Below are 20,335 nucleotides of genomic sequence, written 5' to 3' on the forward strand. Positions count from 1 at the left end.
AAGCACAGAGATACTGCCAGCTCATCAGTTCCACTGGAACAAATAAAAGTAGTCAGACAGACACTGATCCCAAAATCGAGAGACACATTTTCAATCCAACAGTCAAACAACAGCAGGACAGACAGAAGTTGTTTCCATTTCACTCCAATTCAGTACAGCTGACAGGTTGATACATCAATCACAGTATAAAAACAAACTCACTATCAGATCTAAATAAAGTCTGTCACCATGGTTACATTTTAAATATAAAACTTGAAACAGAACAGACACAATTTACCTCATTGAAAGGTACCGAATGAATGCAAGGAGGCTTCAAGGGGATTTGGACAGGGTAAGTGAATGGGCAAGAACATGGCAGATGGAATATAATGTAAATAAGTGTAAAGTTCTCCACTTTGGCAGAATAAACAGAAAGACAGAGTATTTCTTAAATGGTGAGAGGTTGAGAAGTGTCGATGTCCAAAGGGACCTGGGTGTCCTTGTTCATGAGACACTAAAAGCTGGTGTGCAGGTGCAGCAAGCAATTAGGAAGGCAAATGGTATGTTGGCTTCATTGAAAGGGGATTTGAGTACATGGTTAAACATGTATTGCTTCAATTGTATGAAGTCTAGCTGAGACTGCACCTGGAGTATTCTGTACTATTTTGGTTTCCTTATTGAAGGAAGGATAGACTTGTCACAGAGGGAGTGCAACAGAGATTCACCAGACTAATCCCCTGGGATGGTGGGATTGTCTTATGATGAGAGACTGCAGAAACTGGGCCGAAATTCTCTGGAGTTTCGAAGAATGAAAGGTGATCTCATTGAAACGTACAAAATTCTTATGGGGTGTGACAGGGTAGATATGGATAGGATGTTTCCTCTGTCTAGTGAGTGTAGAACAAGGGGACACAGTCTCAGAATAAGGGCAGGCCATTTGAGACTGAGATGAGCAGGAATTTCTTTACTCAGAGGGTGAGAAATCTGTGGAATTCTTTATCCCAGAGGGCTGTGGAAGATCAATCATTGAACATATTCAAGACAGAAATCGATAGATTTCTAAATACTAACGGGATCAAGGGAAATGGAGATAGCAGGGAAAAATGGCGTAGAGATAGATGATCAGTCACGATCTGTTTGAATATTGGAGCAGGCTTGATGGGCTGAATGGTCTAATGCCCCAATTTCCTATCATCCTTTGAATCCCAATAATGTACATCAGAACGTTAGACCAAGTTATGCATTACATACCTGTTCAAAAATCCCACAGAGATTAAGACTGAAAGATACAGTATCAATTCCATTACTACAAAATGAAGGACTTGGAGCTTGCAGACCAGCCCATGTATAAGATTGAAAGTTATATTTTCATTCACAATCGTTTTCACAGAGCTAAATATTGAATACCAATCCACAACTTGTACAGGACTACCAAATAAAACCTACAACTGTAAAATACAGTTAATCCATATTTTGAATTAAACACAAGGCAAATAAATATTGATACATTAAGAGAGCTGGAAACAGTGAGAGCAGAGTGGAGCATAAAGAGCCCAGGAGAGGGAGCATGAGTTCACTCGGAGAGCAGGGAACAGTGAGAGCAGGCGTCAAAAAAGGCAAAGGAATCCACAATTAATGGGAGAACACTGAATGGTGCAGAGGAAGTGAGGGACGTTGGAGTGAATGTCCACAGATCCCTGAAGTAGCAGGACAGGTCAATAAGGTGGTTCAGCAGGTATATGGAATCCTTTCCTTTATTAACTGAGGTATAGAATATAAGGGTGACCTGTGTCCATGTCAATAAGTCACTGACAGTTAACATGCAGGTGCAACAAGCAATTAGGAAGGCTAATAGTATGTTAGCCTTTATCACAAGAGGATTTGAGTACAGGAGTAGTGAATTCTTGCTTCAATTGTATAGAACCTTGGTTAGCCTGCACTTGGAGTACTGCGTGCAGTTTTGGTCTCCTTACCTTCCGCAGGATATTATTGCCATGGAGGGAGTTCAATGAAGGTTCATCAAACTTGTTCCTGGGATGGTGGGATTGTCCTATGAAGAGAGATTGGGGAAACTGGGGCTGTATTCTCTAGAGTTTTGAAGAATGAGAGGTGATCCCATTGAAACCCACAAAATATTGAAAGGACAGTGAGGGTAGATGCAGCTAAGATGTTTCCCCTGGTTGGGGAGTCGAGAACCAGGGGACGCAATTTCAAAATAAGGGGGAAGCTCCTTAGGACAGAGATGAGGAGAAATTTCTTTACTCGGAGGGTTGTGAATCTTTGGAATTCTGTACCCCAGATGGCTGTGGAAGCTCAGTCATTGAGTATGTTTAAAGCAGAGATTGATAGATTTCGAAATACAAATGACATAAGGGAATATGAGGAAAGTGTGGGGAAAAGGGCATTGAAGTGGATGATCAGCCATGATCATATTGAATGGTGGGGCAGGCTCGATGGGCTGAATGGCCGTCTCCTGCTCCTATGTTTCGATGTTCCTAATTCCACATGATCGGCGAGACACAGCCTCAGGCCGACTTGTCGGGTGTTGCAAACAGATAACACTGCTTCTGATCTTCACCAGAACAGAGAGTGAGATGTAACATTGATCATCAAACAAACTGTGAGAGAATACAACAGAATCAAACACATGGAGAGACACTGTGGAATAACAAATTGATTTGATTGGAAATTTGAATTTTGATTGGAATGGATAAAACACCAGAAACAGCAGATTAAATTGGGATTCTCATCATTATATTGATCTGAGACAGAAAAGAGAAACTGATGGGAAGAAGGAAGAATGGAACTGTTCAGTTTTTTTGAGTTTTTCACTCACCCATGAAAGCTGATTAAAAAAAGATGCAAATAACAGAGAATTTCACCAAAAAGGGAGATTAAATGCTGCCGAAACCTTGGATCGAAGGATGCCCCAACAGATCACCTGTTTAACTGTCTCCTCACTGGGGGATTTCAATCAGTGAGCAATATTATTCTCTACCTTTTTTTTGTTAAATGAACTCAGAACTGTCACTTGGAGTTAATATCTGCATTCCGACTCCTGAATATTTTCTGGACACATTTCCTGCTGAAAGAACGAAGAACTCTTTTCTAATTTACACAATACTATATACACATTCATCAAACCTCTTAAGCTAGCATCCTTGGTGCTGCTCTCTCCTCTCCCAAACCTCATCTCATGTGACTGTTACATCACCACTCTGACAGTGGGAGGGGTTGATCCCACTGTCTTCAGCATTAACCCTTTACATCCTTATACTACACTGTCTGTCCAAACAAATGGGTGGAGGGAACTTCCTTCATTTATTCAAACACTTGAAAATCAACTCAAAGCCATCAGAGAGAGAGAGAGAGAGAGAGAGAGAGAGAGTGTCAGAGCACTTCCTGCATCCAGTCCTGACCCTGTCACACTCAGCAGCTGCTCACCCAGACCCCACTCTCATCAACACTGAACATTGTTACAGAGACCCTTCAAATAATGTTTATAAAAGGCGGAAACATTCAAAGTTCATCGCAGCCGGAATGAATGGAACAAAGTTTAATATCTTCTCACCGTCTCTCATACCCACGAGACATAGGTTTTCTTATTTGGTTCCTTTGATTTTTCTTGTTCCTGATTGACAAATATTCCAAACCTCGGATCAACCCTCCCACTTGCGTCATGTCCCCAGTCTCGGTTAAAAGCAACACATAACGACACAAACACTCTGAAACATACAACGCTGTCACACTTTCCTTCAGTGAGATTAATGTCGAGCTGTTTTCCAGATTGAATGTAACCGTGAACAAATTTGTATCAAAGAAGTTGCCTTTGGCGTATCAGCACTGCATTTCTGGACAAGGAGGAACAGCCATTCCCAACTCACATCCTTCACAAAGGCTGTTTTCTCCTGTGACTGAAATTCATCATGTAATTAGAATTCCAAGTTCAAGTAACAGAGATATAAATGATTGATAAGGAAACTTCGAAAGCATATCACAAATGTGAAATAAGGCTCTGCTGGGAGTTGAACCCAGGCTCTTCTGTTTACCAGACAGGTGCTTTAACCAACTAAGCTGCAGAGCCAAATCACAAATGCTTGCGTAGTTGAAATCAGAGGAGGATCTGTTTATTCTCATCACACTTCTCCACTGGTCACAACATATTTTAACTTTTCCTACTTACTGATACAGTCATATACTCTATTTTTCCCAAAACTGAGAATGGAGGTGGAGGGGCGACATGATAGAGGTTGACAAAGTTATGAGTGGCAGAGACAGAGTGGATAGTCAGAAGCTTTTTCACAGGGTGGCAGAGTCAGTTACGAGGGGACATAGGTTTAAGGCGAGAGTGGCAAAGTTTAGAGGGGATGTGCGAGGCAAGTTCTTTACACAGAGGGTGGTGAGTGCCTGGAACTTGCTGCCGGGGAAGGTGGTGGAAGCAGGGAAGATAGCGATGTTTAAGAGGCATCTTGACAAATACATGAATAGGATGGGAAGAGAGGGATACGGTCCCCTGAAGTGCAGAAGGTTTTAGTTTAGACAGGCATCAAGATCGTCGCGGGCTTTGAGGGCCGAATGGCCTGTTCCTGTGCTGTACTGTTCTTTGTTTTTAGATGTGGTCACCCCACAGCTTAAGTGTATGCAGGGAGAGAGGGAATGGGTGACCACCAGGCAGTCAAAAAGAATCAGGCAGGTAGTGCAGGACACCCCGAGTGCGTCTCACTCTCCAGCAGGTATTCAGTTCTGAATACAGAGGACAATGATGCTTCACCTGGGGAGTGCAGCCGGAGCCAAGTCCATGACACCATGGGTGACTCAGCTGCAAAGGGGAGTACAGGGAAGACTGGAAAAGCCATAGTGATAGGTGATTCAATCGTCAAGGGAACAATCAGGTGTTTCTATGGCCACAGACGTGAATCCAGGAATGGAGTGTTGGCTCCCTGGTGCCAGGGTAAAGGATGTCATTGAGCAGTTACAGAGCATCCTGAAGGGAGAGGGTGAACAGCCAGCAGTGGTAGTCCACATCAGAACCAACAACATAGGTAGATATAAGGATGTTGTGCTGCAGTCAGAACTTAGGGAGTGCGGTAAGAAATTAGCAAGCAGGACATCAAAAGTAATAATCTCTGGATTACTCCCAGTGCCACGTGCAAGTGAGTACAGGAATAGATGGATAAGACAGATGAATGTACAGGAATAGATGGATAAGACAGATGAACGTGTGGCTGGAAAAATGGTGCAGGAGGGAGGACTTTAGATTTTTGGGACAGGTTGGACGGGTTGCACCTGAACCGAGCCAGGACGGAGTTCCTTGCAGGATGTTTTGCTAGTGCTGTTGGGAAGGGTTTAAGCTAGTTTGGCAGGGAGATGGGGACTGGAAGGTAGAGTCAGATGGGACAAAATCAGAAATAAAAATGGAAGGCAGAAAATTAATGGAGTCTGGAAGAGAGAGGAAACACTGATTAGAAAATTCAAAACAAAAAATGTTGGCAGTGCTCAAGGATATCTAAATCAATGCAAGGAGTATAGCAAATGAAGCAGATGAGCTCAGGGCACAGTTAGACACATGGCAGTATGATATCATAGCTATTACACAAACATGGCTAAAGGAGGGACAGGCATGGCAGCTCAATTTTCCTGGTTACAGGGTTTTCAGACGTGAGAGGGAAGGGGATAAAAAAGGAAGGGGAGTGGCAATTTTGGTCAAAGAAACTATTACAGCTGTGAGGAGGGATGATATGTTGGAAGGTTTATCAAATGAGACCGTATAGATTGAGCTGAGGAACATAAAAGAGGCAATCACACTGCTGGGAGTGTACTATAGACCCCTAAACAGTCAGAGGGAGATGGAAGAGCAGATATGTAGGCAAATCTCTGAGAAGTGCAAGAACAATAGGGCAGTAACAGTGGGGGATTTGTACCACCCAAACATTAACTGGGATACTTTTTGTGTAGAGGGAATTGAGGGAGCAGAATTCTTGAGGTGCATTCAGGAGTACTTTTTTAGCCAATATGTAGCAAGTCCAACAAGAGAGGGTGAAGTTTTAGACTTAGTTTTAGGAAATGAAGAGGGGCAGGTGGAAGGAGTGGCAGTGGGACAGCATTTTGGTGGTAGTGATCATAATTCAATCAGTTTTAATATAATTATGGAAAGGACAAGGACAGAACAGGAGTTAGAGTTCTCATTTGGGGCAAGACCAACTTTACTAAGCTGAAGAGTGATTTACCGAAAGTGGACTGGAAACAGGTACTTGACGGTGAATCAGTGTCAGAGCAGTGGGAAGAATTCAAAGGGGAGATTCAAGGGGTTCGGAGTCAACATGTTCCCACAAAGAAAAAGGGTGGGAAGGCCAAATCTAGAGCCCCATGGATGTCAAGGAGTATACGGGTATAATAAGGCAGTAAAGGAAAGTTTATGCCCAACACAGAGAACTGAATACTACAGAAAGCCGAGAGGAGTATAGAATGTGGAGGGGGGAAATCAACATTGAAATTAGGAAAGTTAAGCGAGAGCATTAAAGAATATTGGCAATCAAAATCATGGTGAACCCAAAGATGTTTTCTCAATACATTGAGAGTAAAAGGATAAATAAGGAAAGAGTAGGGCACAGAAAAGATCAAAAAGGTAACCTATGTGCAGAGCAGAAGATGCTGACATTGTTCTGAATAAATGCTTTGCATCTGTCTTCACAAAAGAGGGGGAAGATGCATATATTGTAGATAAGGAAGAGGGGTGTGAAGTATGGATGTGATTCATACAGAGGGAGAGAGGACATATTAATGGGATTAGTGTATATGAAAGTTGATAAATCACGAGCGCCAGATGGAATGCACCTCAGGCTGTTAAAAAGAAGCAAGAGAGGAAATAGCAGAAGAGCTGATCATCATTTTCCAGACCTCACTGGATACAGGTGTGGTGATGGAGGATTGGAGGACTGCTAACGTTGTACCTTTGTTTAAAAAGGGAGTGAGGGAGACCAAATAATTACAGGCCAGTCAGTCTAACATCAGTATTGGGCAAATTATTGGAATCTATTCTGAGAGACAGAATAAAATGTTACTTCGAAAGGCACAGATTAATCAAGGATAGTCAGCATGGCTTTGTTAAGGGAAGATCTTGTCTGCCCAACTAGTTCGAAATTTTGAAGAATTAAGAAGGAAGATAGATGAGGGTAGTGCAGTTGATGTAGTCTACATGGATGTAAATGTAGGGGGTATGAGTTTGCAGATGGCACAAAGATTGGCTGTGTGGTAAATAGCAAGGAGGATAGCTGTAGGCTGCAGGAAGATCTTCATGGTCTGGTCAGATGGGCAGAAAAATGGCAAATAGAATTCAATTCAGAAGTGTGAGTTGCTGCATTTGGGGAGGTCAAACAAGGCAAAGGAATACACAATTAATGGGAGAGTACTGAGAGGTGTAGAGGAAGTGAGGGACCTTGGAGTAAATGCCCACAGATCCCTGAAGGTAGCAGGACAGGTCGATAAGGTGGTAAGAAGGCATATGGAATCCTTTCCTTTATTAGCCGAGGTATACATTTAAGAGCAGGGAGGTTATGCTGGAACTGTATAAATCATTAGTCAGGCCACAATGAATACTGTATGCAGTTCTGATCACCTTATTACAGAAAGGATGTAATTGCACTAGAGAGGGTACAGAGGAGATTCACGAGAATGTTGCCGGGATTGGAAAAATGCAGCTATGATGAAAGACTGGATAGGCTGAGGCTGTTCTCCTTGGCACAGAGAAGGCTGAGGAGAAATCTCATTGAAACATACAAAATTTTGAGGTGCCTGGATAGAGTTGAAGTGAAGGGCCTATTTACCTGAGCAGAGAGGTCAGTGACTAGGGGAAATAGATTTAATGTGATTGGTAGAAAGATTACGGGGGAGATGAGGAAAAGTTTTTTTCAGCCAGAGGGTGGTGGGGGTCTGGAACTCACTGCCTCAATTCATTCAAAAGAAGTTTGGATATACATTCAAGTGCTGTAATCTGCAGGGCTACAGACCAAATGCTAGAAGGTGGAATTAGAATGGGTGGAAAGTTTTTCATCTGGCACAGACACGATGGGCCAAGTGGCCTCTTTCTGCGCCTTAAACTTTCTTTGATTCTGTGATACTATAATTACCCAGCTGTTGTAATGGAAATTGAACTTGTTTCTCTGGACCATTAGTGGAGGCTTCAGGATTACTCGTCCTGTAATGTCACCACAAAACCACCATACCGCTGTATGAGATTTTTTACTGGTTTGATCTGTGGATTTCAGTCTACACAAATGGAATTGATAATCTATTTCACTCTGATAATGTTTGAGATGTTTTTGGCTGGTAAATAATGTGTATCTCAGTCGACTGTATTTTTAAATTCCGCAGTCTGGGTGAGTTCAGGCATCTAATTTACATCACAGTTTGCACTTTCTATCAGCATTACTTAATCTAATACTGTTTTATTTTTGGACTGGCAATGTTTAGATCAATCTACACTCATGGAATTGATACTGTATTTCAGTTTGATATTGTATGAGTTTTTAGAATGGTATATAATATTTAGATCAATCTACACTAATGGAATTGATTCTGTATCTTTCCATTTCACAGTGTGGGTGAGTTCTGAACTGGTATCTAATTTGTGTCTCAGCTTACAATATCTTTCAGCACCTTAGAAACTTTCACTGTAATGAATGTTGGACTTGTATGTAACTTGTATCTCAGGGAACACTATGGGGCTGTTTAAACATCCTTTATCATGAATGGATGTGAGCTTTGAGTATGGTATTTAATTTAAATCTCAGGGTACAGCATTACAAGAGATTCTGTGCCATTCAATCAATAACGTGTGCCAATTCTATCTGATATTTAATTGATAGCGAAGTCTGCATTATATTTAGATTGACACATTGTATTTCAATCTGTTAATGAGGGTGACTTTGACCTGGAATTGATGTATCTGACTGTCAATGGGACTGAATTGGGGTGAAATGGAAACAACTTATTTTTCTCCTGCTTTGTTTGATTGTTGGATTGAAAATGTGTTTCTGGAACTCGGGATCAATGTGGGCCTGACTACTTCTGCAGGCTGAGACTAGGGAACTGATGAACTGTCTATCCCTCTGTACTCTGAGTGATAATGTACCTACTGTGTGTGAGAGGAGCTGGCTGCACTGTTCCTTGTGCCTCGAGTGCAGCAACCATCACATTCATCACGATTCCTTCAAGTATTTGCCTGCATGAAGAAAAAATATGTCTTAACTCAAGAACAGGGGAGGTGCAAAATATCAAAGATGTGAATTTAATTTCGCAATTAATAATCATTAAAAACACCCACAAATGAAAACCAGTGTCAGTATCTGTCTCCACTGAAGTACTGAAGCTCCCAGCTCCTGCATCACAAGTATTCTGGGCAGATCCATCTAGACAAAACAATGCACTGGGGTCGTCCCAACTTCTCTATGCTCTACACATATTTCCAGCCACCCTGCTTCATCTGCACAAATAAACAAAAATAAAGCCCATTCTGTATATCCCTCAATTCGTTTCTTCCCATACAGTTGGTCCACCTCCCCTTAAATGCATCAATACTATTTGCCTCGACCTCTCCCTGTGGTTGCAAATTCCAGATTCTAACCACTCACTACGTAAATACATTTTTCATGAATTCCTCATTGGTTTTATGAATGTCGATTTTATATTTTTGGCTCGTTTCATACACCACAAGTGGAAACGTGTCTCTGTGTATTCTATAAAAGCCCTTCACTATTTCTTCACTTTTTTCATTTGTTAGTGTGATGTAGGCATCACTGGCTATGCCAGCATTTATTGCCCATTCCAAATTGCCCTTGACAAAGTGGTGGTGAGCTGCCTTCTTAAGCCGCTGCAGTCCTTGAGCTGCAGGAATTCCAGCAGTGCTGTTTGGAAGGGAGTTCCAGGATTTTTACCCAGCGACAGTGAAGGAATGGTGATATAGTTCCAAGTCAGGATGGTGTGTGGCTTGGAGGGAAACTTGCAGGTGGTAGTGTTCCCATGCATCTGCTGCCCTTGTCCTTGTTGGTGGTGGAGGTTCTGGGTTTGGAAGGTACTGTCGAAGAAGCCTTGGTGTGATGCTGCAGTGCATCTTTTAGCTGGTACGCACTGCTGCCACTGTGCATCAGTGGTGAATGGAGTGAATATTGAAGGTGGTGGATGTGGGCAATCAAACAGGCTACTTGAGTGTTGTTGGAGCTGCCTTCATCCAGGCAAGTGGACAGTATTCCATCACAATCCTGACTTGTGTCTTGTGAATGGTGGACGGATGTGGGGAAACAGGAGGTCAGTTACTCGCCGCAGAATTCGTAGCCTCTGACCTGCTCTTGCAGTCACAGCATTTATATGGCTGGTCCAGTTCAGTTTCTGGTCAATGGTAACCAATGGTCAATGTTAATGGTGGGGGATTCAGTGATGGTAATGCCATTGAACATCAAGGGGAGATGATTAGATTCTCTCTTGTTTGAGATGGTCATTGCCTGGCACTTATCTGATGCCAATGTTACTTGCCACTTATCAACCCAAGCCTGGACGTTGTCCAGGTCTTGCTGCATCTGGACACGGGCTGCTTCAGTATCTGAGGAGTCATGAATGGTGCTGAACATTGTGCAATCATCAGAAAACATCCACACTTCTGGCCTTGTGATGGAGGGAAGGTCATTGACGAAGCTGCTGAAGATGGTTGGGCCTAGAACACCTCTCTGAGGAATTCCAGCTGTAATGGCCGGAGACTGAGATGATTAACCTGAACAACCACAGCCATCTTCCTTAGTGCCAGGCATGACTGCAAACAGCAGAGCATTTTGCCCTGATTTCTATTTACACTGGTTTTGCTAGGGCTGCCTTGTTGCCATACACGTCAAAGGCTGCCTTGATGTCAAGGGCAGTCACTCTCACCTCACAGAGCCCCATCTCTGGGCAAAAAGTCTCACTTCTCAAGGGGTGTCTCGAGAAGACACAGTGGCGCAGTGGTTAGCACCGCAGCCTCACAGCTCCAGAGACCCGGATTCGATTCTGGGTACTGCCTGTGTGGAGTTTGCAAGTTCTCCCTGTGTCTGTGTGGGTTTTCCCCGGGTGCTCCGGTTTCCTCCCACAGCCGAAGACTTGCAGGTGATAAGTAAATTGGCCATTGTAAATTGCCCCAAGTGCAGGTAGGTGATAGGGAATAAGGGATTACTGTCGGGTTAGTATAAATGGGTGGTTGTTGGTCGGCACAGACACGGTGGGCCGAAGAGCCTGTTTCAGTGCTGTATCTCAAAATAAATAAAAAAATGCAATGTTTCTTTAACTCTAAAATAAAAGCAAAAGTCTGCAGATGCTGGAAATCTGAAATAAACAAAAATGCTGGAAATACTCAGCAGTTTAGGCAGCATTTGTGGAGGGAGAAACACAATTAACATTTCAGGTCTGTGTCCTTTCATTTTACAATATGTTTTATGTCCTGGTAGATAACAGTGCATTCAGTTTGCAGTAATGGAATTAATACTGTGTCTTCCAGCCTGACTATTTGTGAGATTTGTGGAGTGGTGTGTAACATGTAGCTCAGTCTGCTGTCTGGTTACATTATTGAGATTAATTCTGTACTTTACAATCGGGTACTGTTTGTCTGTTCTAACTGACATTGAATTTGTAGTTCAGGCTGCTGTCTTGTGAGAGTGACACAGTGCCTTGCAATCTGACAGTGGATGTGATTTTGGACTGGGATTGATGTATCTACCTGTCAGTGGGACAGAGTTGGGGTGAAATGGAAACAACTTCAGTCTGTCATGCTCTGTGTGACTGTTGGATTGACTGTTAGTCTCTGGAACTTGGGATCAGTGCCAGTCTGACTAGTACTGCTGGCAGTGATTGTGGAACTGATGTCTCTTTTTTCTCTGAATGATACTGTACTTACTGTGTGTGAGAAGCCGGCTGCACTTCCCCTTGTGCTGAGGCATCATTATATTTATTCTGCTTCCTTCAAGTATTTGCCTGTAGAAAGAAAAAGTATTTATTATAATTCAGGAAGAGGTGTGGTGGAAGTTACAAGAGAGACCAAAATAATTATTCAATGAATAATCATTGTGAACAATCACAAAGGAAACCCAGCAATACAAACAAGGGCGGCACAGTGGCGCAGTGGTTAGCACTGCAGCCTCACAGCTCCAGGGCCCCGGGTTCGATTCTGGGTACTGCCTGTGTGGAGTTTGCATGTACTCCCTGTGTCTGCGTGGGTTTCCTCCGGGTGCTCCGGTTTCCTCCCACATGCCAAAGACTTGCAGGTTGATAGGTTAATTGGCCATCATAAATTGCCCCTAGTATAGGTAGGTGGAAGGGAAATATATAGGGACAGGTGGGGATGTGATAGGAATACGGCATTAGTGTAGGATTAGTATAAATGGGTGGTTGATGGTCGACACAGACTCGGTGGGCTGAAGGGCCTGTTAAAGTGCTGTCTCTCTAAACTAAACTAAACTAAACAGTCAGTGTCTGGTTCCACTGCAGTCCTTCAGCCCCCAGCTACTGCATACCAGGGGCTTTGGCCGTTTTACAACAATTAAATGACATCCAGAAACAATCCACTGGGCCATGAATGGGACTGACCGACGGAACAGGGACTTTTACACAGGTCAGATTTCCAGTTCTCGCTCCCATGGTCTAACTGTTCAAGCGAAACCAAACAGCCGCTGTTTAAAATGTGTCCTTCACACTTCTCACCTGGTGCCTATAATAGATTCTCTTTGTGTAACTCCCCACATTCTGACTGTCCGCTTCTATTTCCACACTTCACTGTCCAATAACAATAAACTGCGGGACCAGGCTGGATCGCTCTCTTTGATCTGGCGCGGACACGATGGGCCGAATGGCCTCATTCTGCGCCGGAAATTTTCCATGTTTCTGTTTGCGGAATTGTTGCAGAAATCGGCGCCAGCGCTCCCCTCCCCCAGCACTGCCTGTGAGTGGAAGAAGATGGTTTAAAACAGCCGCGAATGGAGAGATCCCGGTCCCTGGGAAAGGGAGCAAACAGCAGCCTCCTTCCAGCAGCACATCGCTTTGGGAGCGTGTCCGCAGATTGACTCAGAGATCAGCATCGAGTCCGGGGCCAGTTCAGGGGGAGGCGGGGGCTGTTTGTAAGAGGCGGATTGGAGCTGGAACTGGTCCCGGAACATGGAGTGAGTGGGGGAAGGGAGAGGCCATTCTCGGGTTGTGTGTCGATGGGGGATGGAGACAGAATGGGATGAACCTTTTACTGCAATGCAGTCAAACAATGATAATATTTGTATGACTGGGCTTCCTTTGTGGGGGCTCATTATTATTTGAGAGATTAAATTCATTAAAACTCTGTATCTTTGATCTCACCTGTATTTTAGTTACAAACATACTTTTGTTCAAACAGGGAAATAATTGAATGAATCAGAATAAATGTGATGTTTCCTCCACCAAGTTACAAGGAAGAGAGTCACCAGCTCCTTCTCACACACAGTCCGTACATTATCACTCACAGAGCGCAGAGACACAGACAGGTCATCAGTTCCACAGTCTCAGACGGCAGATATAGTTCCAGAGACACATTTTCAATCCATCAATCAAATAGACCAGGAGAGACAGACGTTGTTTCCATGTCACCCCAACTCAGTACCACTGACAGGTAGATACACAAATCCCAGTCCAAATTCTCACCCACTATCAAATTATCAGTGTGTCAATCCCACAATAGTGCAACCTCAGCTACAAATTAAACACACATAGAACTGACACATTGTTCCTGTTTCAAAGTTACAGAATTAACCTCAATAACATTCAAGGAGCAGCTACTGCGTGTCCTTGATAAGTATGTACCTGTGAGGCAGGGAGGAAGTTGTCGAGCGAGGGAGCCGTGGTTTACTAAAGAAGTTGAAGCGCTTGTCAAGAGGAAGAAGAAGGCTTATGTTAGGATGAGACGTGAAGGCTCAGTTAGGGCGCTTGAGAGCTACAAGCTAGCCAGGAAGGATCTAAAGGGAGAGCTAAGATCAGCAAGGAGTGGACACGAGAAGTCATTGGCGCATTGGATCAGGGAAAACCCTAAGGCTTTCTATAGGTATATTAGGAATAAAAGAATGATGAGAGTTAGATTAGGGCCAATCAAGGATAGTAATGGGAAGTTGTGTGTCGAATCAGAGGAGATAGGGAAGTGCTAAATGAATATTTTGTGTCAGTATTTACAGTAGAGAAAGAAAATGTTGTTGAGGAGAATACTGAGATTCAGGCTACAAGGCTAGATGGGATTGAGGTTCACAAGGAGGAGGTGTTAGCAATTTTGGAAAGTGTGAAAATAGATACGTCCCCTGGGCCAGATGGGATTTACCCTAGGATTCTCTGGGAAGCTAGGGAGGAGATTGCAGAGCCTTTGTCCTTGATCTTTATGTCGTCATTGTCGACAGGAATAGTGCCGGAAGACTGGAGGATAGCAAATGTTGTCCCCTTGTTCAAGAAGGGGAGTAGAGACAGCCCTGGTAATTATAGACCTGTGAGCCTTACTTCGGTTGTGGGTAAAATGTTGGAAAAGGTTATAAGAGACAGGATTTATAATCATCTTGAAAAGAATAAGTTCATTAGAGATAGTCAGCACGGTTTTGTGACGGGTAGGTCGTGCCTCACAAACCTTATTGAGTTTTTTGAGAAGGTGACCAAACAGGTGGATGAGGGTAAAGCAGTGGATGTTGTGTATATGGATTTCAGTAAGGCGTTTGATAAGGTTCCCCACGGTAGGCTATTGCAGAAAATACGGAAGTATGGGGTTGAAGGTGATTTAGAGCTTTGGATCAGAAATTGGCTAGCTGAAAGAAGACAGAGGGTGGTGGTTGATGGCAAATGTTCATCCTGGAGTTTAATTACTAGTGGTGTACTGCAAGGATCTGTTTTGGGGCCACTGCTGTTTGTCATTTTTATAAATGAACTGGAAGAGGGTGTAGAAGGGTGGGTTAGTAAATTTGCAGATGACACTAAGGTCGGTGGAGTTGTGGATAGTGCCAAAGGATGTTGTAAGGTACAGAGGGACATAGATAGGCTGCAGAGCTGGGCTGAGAGATGGCAAATGGAGTTTAATGCGGAAAAGTGCGAGGTGATTCACTTTGGAAGGAGTAACAGGAATGCAGAGTACTGGGCTAATGGGAAGATTCTTGGCAGTGTAGATGAACAGAGAGATCTTGGTGTCCAGGTGCATAAATCCCTGAAGGTTGCTACCCAGGTTAATAGGGCTGTTAAGAAGGCATATGGTGTGTTAGCTTTTATTAGTAGGGGGATCGAGTTTCGGAGCCACGAGGTCATGCTGCAGCTGTACAAAACTCTGGTGAGACCGCACCTGGAGTATTGCGTGCAGTTCTGGTCACCGCATTATAGGAAGGATGTGGAAGCTATGGAAAGGGTGCAGAGGAGATTTACTAGGATGTTGCCTGGTATGGAGGGAAGGTCTTACGAGGAAAGGCTGAGGGACTTGAGATTGTTTTCGTTGGAGAGAAGGAGGAGGAGAGGTGACTTAATAGAGACATATAAGATAATCAGAGGGTTAGATAGGGTGGAAAGTGAGCGTCTTTTTCCTCGGATGGTGATGGCAAACACGAGGGGACATAGCTTCAAGTTGAGGGGTGATAGATATAGGACAGATGTGAGAGGTAGTTTCTTTACTCAGAGAGTAGTAAGGGCATGGAACGCCCTGCCTGCAGCAGTAGTAGATTCACCAACTTTAAGGGCATTTAAGTGGTCATTGGATAGACATATGGATGAAAATGGAATAGTGTAGGTCAGATGGTTTCACAGGTCGGCGCAACATCGAGGGCCGAAGGGCCTGTACTGCGCTGTAATGTTCTAATTCTAATTCTAATTCTAAAAAAAAACATCTTCTGAGATCCAATATTTACACAGGTCATTATGAGTTTATTATCAGTATTAATTCCCATAATGTGTCCAGACATATACATTAGATACAAGTCAAAATCTCAAGTGCATATTCAGATTGAGAGATTCTGAAATATAGTATAACCTGAGATACAAACTCAGATTCCAGTTTAAAACTCATCCGGATTGTGAAACTAAAAGATACATTATAAATTTGATGAGTTTAGTCTGAGCTATAAATTACATACCAGTTCTAAAACCTCATAGTGTCAGATGGAAGATACTGTACAATTCCAGACTGAGCTCATTTTACACACAAGTCCAAGATTCTCCCTCATACTGAATGGCATTGATCAAATTGATTAGTACAGCCTGAGTTACATTTGCACATCAATCCTGTATCAGATTGAAAGACACATTATCTTTCACTATTATGTTCACAGTGACAGATATTTAATACTTGGCAAAACTTCAAACATATTGTCTGCTTAAAACCAACCACATCAGTGGCCTGTTGCTGTGCTGACATTTTATGTAGAATGAATCCAGACTTGCAAACAGTCCCAGGGATGGAAGGTTATATAATGATATATAGATATTGACCAGATATTGACAGATAAAGTGATGCTGAAACACATGCTCAGTGCCAGATGCTGAAAACTATAGGTTGATTATTGCACTCACTCACAGTACCTCAGCCTGAGTCATCTAAAGCAACCTAACACACAAATAGTAGCACTGAGAGATTGAGAAAGTGTCCAAAACTCACATAGAGTACCAGGCACTGACAGATACAAACTGAAAACTATCCACACATGGATATGGGATTGGCTAACTCACAGAAAACAGAGAGTGGGGATAAATGGAGCATATTCAGATTGGCAAACTGTAACTAATGGAGTGCCACAGGTACAGTGCTGGGGCCTCAACTATTTATGGTCTATATTAATAACTTGAGTGAAGGGACCAAGTATATTGTTGCCAAATTTGTAGATGGTACAAAGATAGGTAGGAAAGAAAGTTGTGAGGAGGACAAAATGTGTCTGCAAAGAGATATAGATAGGTTAAGTCAGTGGGAAAACATTTGGCAGATGGAGCATAATATGGGGAAATGTGAGATTGTCTACTTTGGCAGGTAGAATAGAAAAACAGAATATTATTTATATAGAGAGAGACTGCAGAATGCTGCTGTACCAAGGAATCTGGGTGTCCAGGTACATGAATTACAAAAATGTTAGCATGAAGGTATCGCAAGTAATTGGCATTTTTAGCATGGAGAATGGAGTATAAAAGTAAGGAAGTTTTGCCATAACTTTACAGGGCAATAGTGACATCCCATCCCCATACAGTTTTGGTCTCCTTAAATAAGGAGGAATCTACTTGCATTGGAATCACTTCAAAGAAGGTTCACTCGGCTGATTGCTGGGATGTTTGATTGTCTTATGAGAAAAAGTTGAGCAGGCTGGGCCTATACTCACTGGAGTTTAGAAGATTGAGAGGTGATCTTATTGAAACCTGTAAGATTCTCAGTGGGCTGGACAGGTAGATGCTGAGAGGATGTTTCTCCTTGTGGGGGATTGTAGAATTAGGGGCCAGAGATAAAGATGAGCAGTCGCTCTTTCAAGAAGGAGATGAGGAGGAATTTCTTCTCTGAGAGGGTTGTTAATCTTTGGAGTTCTGCTCTCCAGAGGACTGTGGAGGCTGTGTCATTGAATATATTCAACGCAGCAATAGACAGATTTTTGATCTACAACACAGTCAATGGTTATGGGGGCAGGCAGGAAAGTGAAGTTAAGGCCACAATCAGAACTGCCATGATCTTATTGAGTGGCAGAACAGGCTTGATGGGCCAAATGGTCTACTCCTGTCCTATTTCGTATCTTCTTATGTTCTTACACACACACACACACACACAACCAATGTGTGGTGGATCGAGAATTAATCCCACTTTCATACACAATACCAGTGACTGAAAGGTACAGAATTAATCCCACAGATAGATACAGTACCACCGACAGGTACAGAATGAATCCCATGCTCACAGTCAGCACCCAGGATCGAAAGATACACGTGATTTCTACCCTCACATAACAATATAAGGCTGAGTTACAGAATGATTTCCACATTCATACTGGGCACCAATGACTGCGAATTAATTCATCCCACAATCACACACATTACCAAAGGCTGACAGATACAGAATTAATCCCACACTCCTATGTAGTAGCAAAGACTGACACATACAAAATCATTCTCAAATACTCCTTCAGTACCTGGCAGATTCAGTGACTGCCAAACTCACATAAATCACCACAGACTGACAGATAAAGAATGAACTCACACACACACTGAGATACTGACAGATATACCTTGAATTCCACACATACAGAACCACTGACAGATTAAGACTAAGTCCAAAATCACATAACATTCCAGAGACTGACAGAATGAATCAAATACTCATACACAGTGCCACTGACAGAATGTATTCCACACTCACATACAATACCGAAGACTGACAGATACAGAATGTATCTCACACTTTCACAAAGTACCAGTGAGTGACAGGTACAGAATGAATCCCACATTCACACATGATACTAGAGATGGACAGCTAAAAAACAATAAGACTGCCAGAATAGATAGAATTCACATCAAAATTCTAAAATATGGCAGAGAAACACTCGACACAAATACATGTCTCATTTCCCTCATCTAGAAGGAGGAGAGCATGTCAGGGGATCGCCGTGATGCGGTAATTGTGATCATCTTTAAAAAACGTTGACACGACCGACTGTGTTAACTATAGAGGGGTATCCCTGCTGTCCACCACAGGGAAGGTCATCACAAGAGTCCTTCTCAACTGCCTCCTCCCCGTGGCTGAAGAACTCCTACTGGAATCACAATGTGGATTCTGTCCATCAACAGGCACAGTGAACATAATCTTCACAGCAAGACAACTTCAAGAAAATGTAAGGAGAAGCAGCAACCTTTATACATAGCCTTCTCTGACCTGACAAAGGCCTTCGACTCCACCAACCGAGAGGGATTATGGAATGTCCTCCTCAAACATACTGCACTGCGACATGCAAGCTGTAATTCTTGCCAACGGATCTATCACTGACCCAATCCGAGTGCAAACTGGGGTCAAGAAAGGCTGTGTCATCGGCACCAATGCTCTTTTCCATCTTCCTTGCTGCAACACTCCACCTCATCTCCTCACACTCAAACACAATACCTGACAGAGACAGAATGAATCCATACAGCACCAGAGACTGAGTTACCAAATTACATAAAACACTCAAACACAGTAGTCTAGACTATAAATGAAATTAATTGCACACACACATGCAATAGCAGAGACACAACGACACAGAATCAGTCAATAAGTGTCCTCCCAACAACAGCCAGGACATTTCCAGGAAGCTCCACACAGGGAGCGGCTCTTTCAACAGAAACTGGGGCTGGAGAGAGTCTTTGTGAAATATACTTCCTGATTGCAGTATGGGTGTTTGTGATTGGTTGCAAATATTTAATCTGATTGGATGGCGAAAGAGACCAATTGTAGAATTACAATAAAAAACCATTGTGACATCACTCCCAATCACGCAATCACAATCTTTACTTTCCCCCATCCCTCATTAGCATAGAGCTGTGGGATTGTCTATTTAATCCGCACTCGGAAGGGGTTTGGTTTATTTCTGAGTCTGAAATTGAAACTGAAGATGGTTGAGGAGAAGAAGAAAGCAGCTGCTAAGAAGGGCGCCAAGAAAACTGTGAGTAAACCGTCAGCAAAGGGCGGCAAAAGGCGGAGAAAGTCGAGGAAGGAGAGTTACTCCATCTACATCTACAAAGTGATGAAGCAGGTTCACCCCGACACCGGCATCTCCTCCAAGGCCATGAGCATCATGAACTCGTTTGTGAACGATATATTCGAGCGCATCGCGGGTGAGGCTTCCCGCCTGGCCCATTACAACAAGCGCAGCACCATCGGCTCCTGGGAGATCCAGACCGCCGTGCGCCTGCTGCTGCCCGGGGAGCTGGCCAAGCACGCCGTGTCGGAAGGGACAAAGGCGGTGACCAAGTACACCAGCTCCAAGTAAAACTGCACAATGGACTGAAAAAACATCCCAAACACAACGGCTCTTTTCAGAGCCACCCACAATCTCTCTGAAAAAGCTGCATCCGAACATCTCTATGAAATCATTTTAAGACAATGTGTAACATAATAAATGTCCCACTGCTGTGTTTTTGTCTGCTGTCCCATAAACCGAACTCAAACCCATAATCCGCTCATCCGCCTTTACTTTTTTGCTTAAAGCTGTTATTGTGGTTTTGCACAGCCCCTGAATGACCGCAATAACAGCTGCTTTCAGCGGTAAGGGTCAGACCTCATTCCCTTCACCCTATTCCTGAAATGTGAACCGATTCATCATTTTATTAACAGCAACTCTCCGCAGTGTTACAGCCCGGAATGGGATTATTA

The 20,335-nt window shown here is 43.2% G+C and overlaps 1 protein-coding gene and 1 non-coding gene across 2 annotated transcripts; one reads left to right on the forward strand and one right to left on the reverse strand.

Annotated features, from left to right (window-relative positions):
• Nucleotides 1-295: 295 nt before the first annotated feature.
• On the forward strand, nucleotides 296-19,952 carry LOC137364976 (histone H2B-like). Its single transcript, XM_068027848.1, has 2 exons — nucleotides 296-331; nucleotides 19,611-19,952. The coding sequence occupies exons 1-2, from the start codon at nucleotides 296-298 to the stop codon at nucleotides 19,950-19,952; spliced, it is 378 nt and encodes a 125-aa protein (XP_067883949.1).
• Nucleotides 3,990-4,063, reverse strand: trnat-ggu (transfer RNA threonine (anticodon GGU)). Its single transcript has one exon. It is a non-coding gene; the product is annotated as a tRNA-Thr (tRNA).
• Nucleotides 19,953-20,335: the final 383 nt, after the last annotated feature.

Source organism: Heterodontus francisci, unplaced genomic scaffold (assembly GCF_036365525.1).
Source record: "Heterodontus francisci isolate sHetFra1 unplaced genomic scaffold, sHetFra1.hap1 HAP1_SCAFFOLD_43, whole genome shotgun sequence".
Taxonomy (NCBI): Eukaryota; Metazoa; Chordata; class Chondrichthyes; order Heterodontiformes; family Heterodontidae; genus Heterodontus; species Heterodontus francisci.

Coding starts and splice junctions, on each gene's coding strand:
- LOC137364976 (XM_068027848.1), top strand. CDS start 296: ATGAATGCAAGGAGGCTTCAAGGGGATTTGGACAGG. Junction 332..19,610: donor TTCAAGGGGATTTGGACAGG/GTAAGTGAATGG, acceptor GCTGCTAAGAAG/GGCGCCAAGAAAACTGTGAG.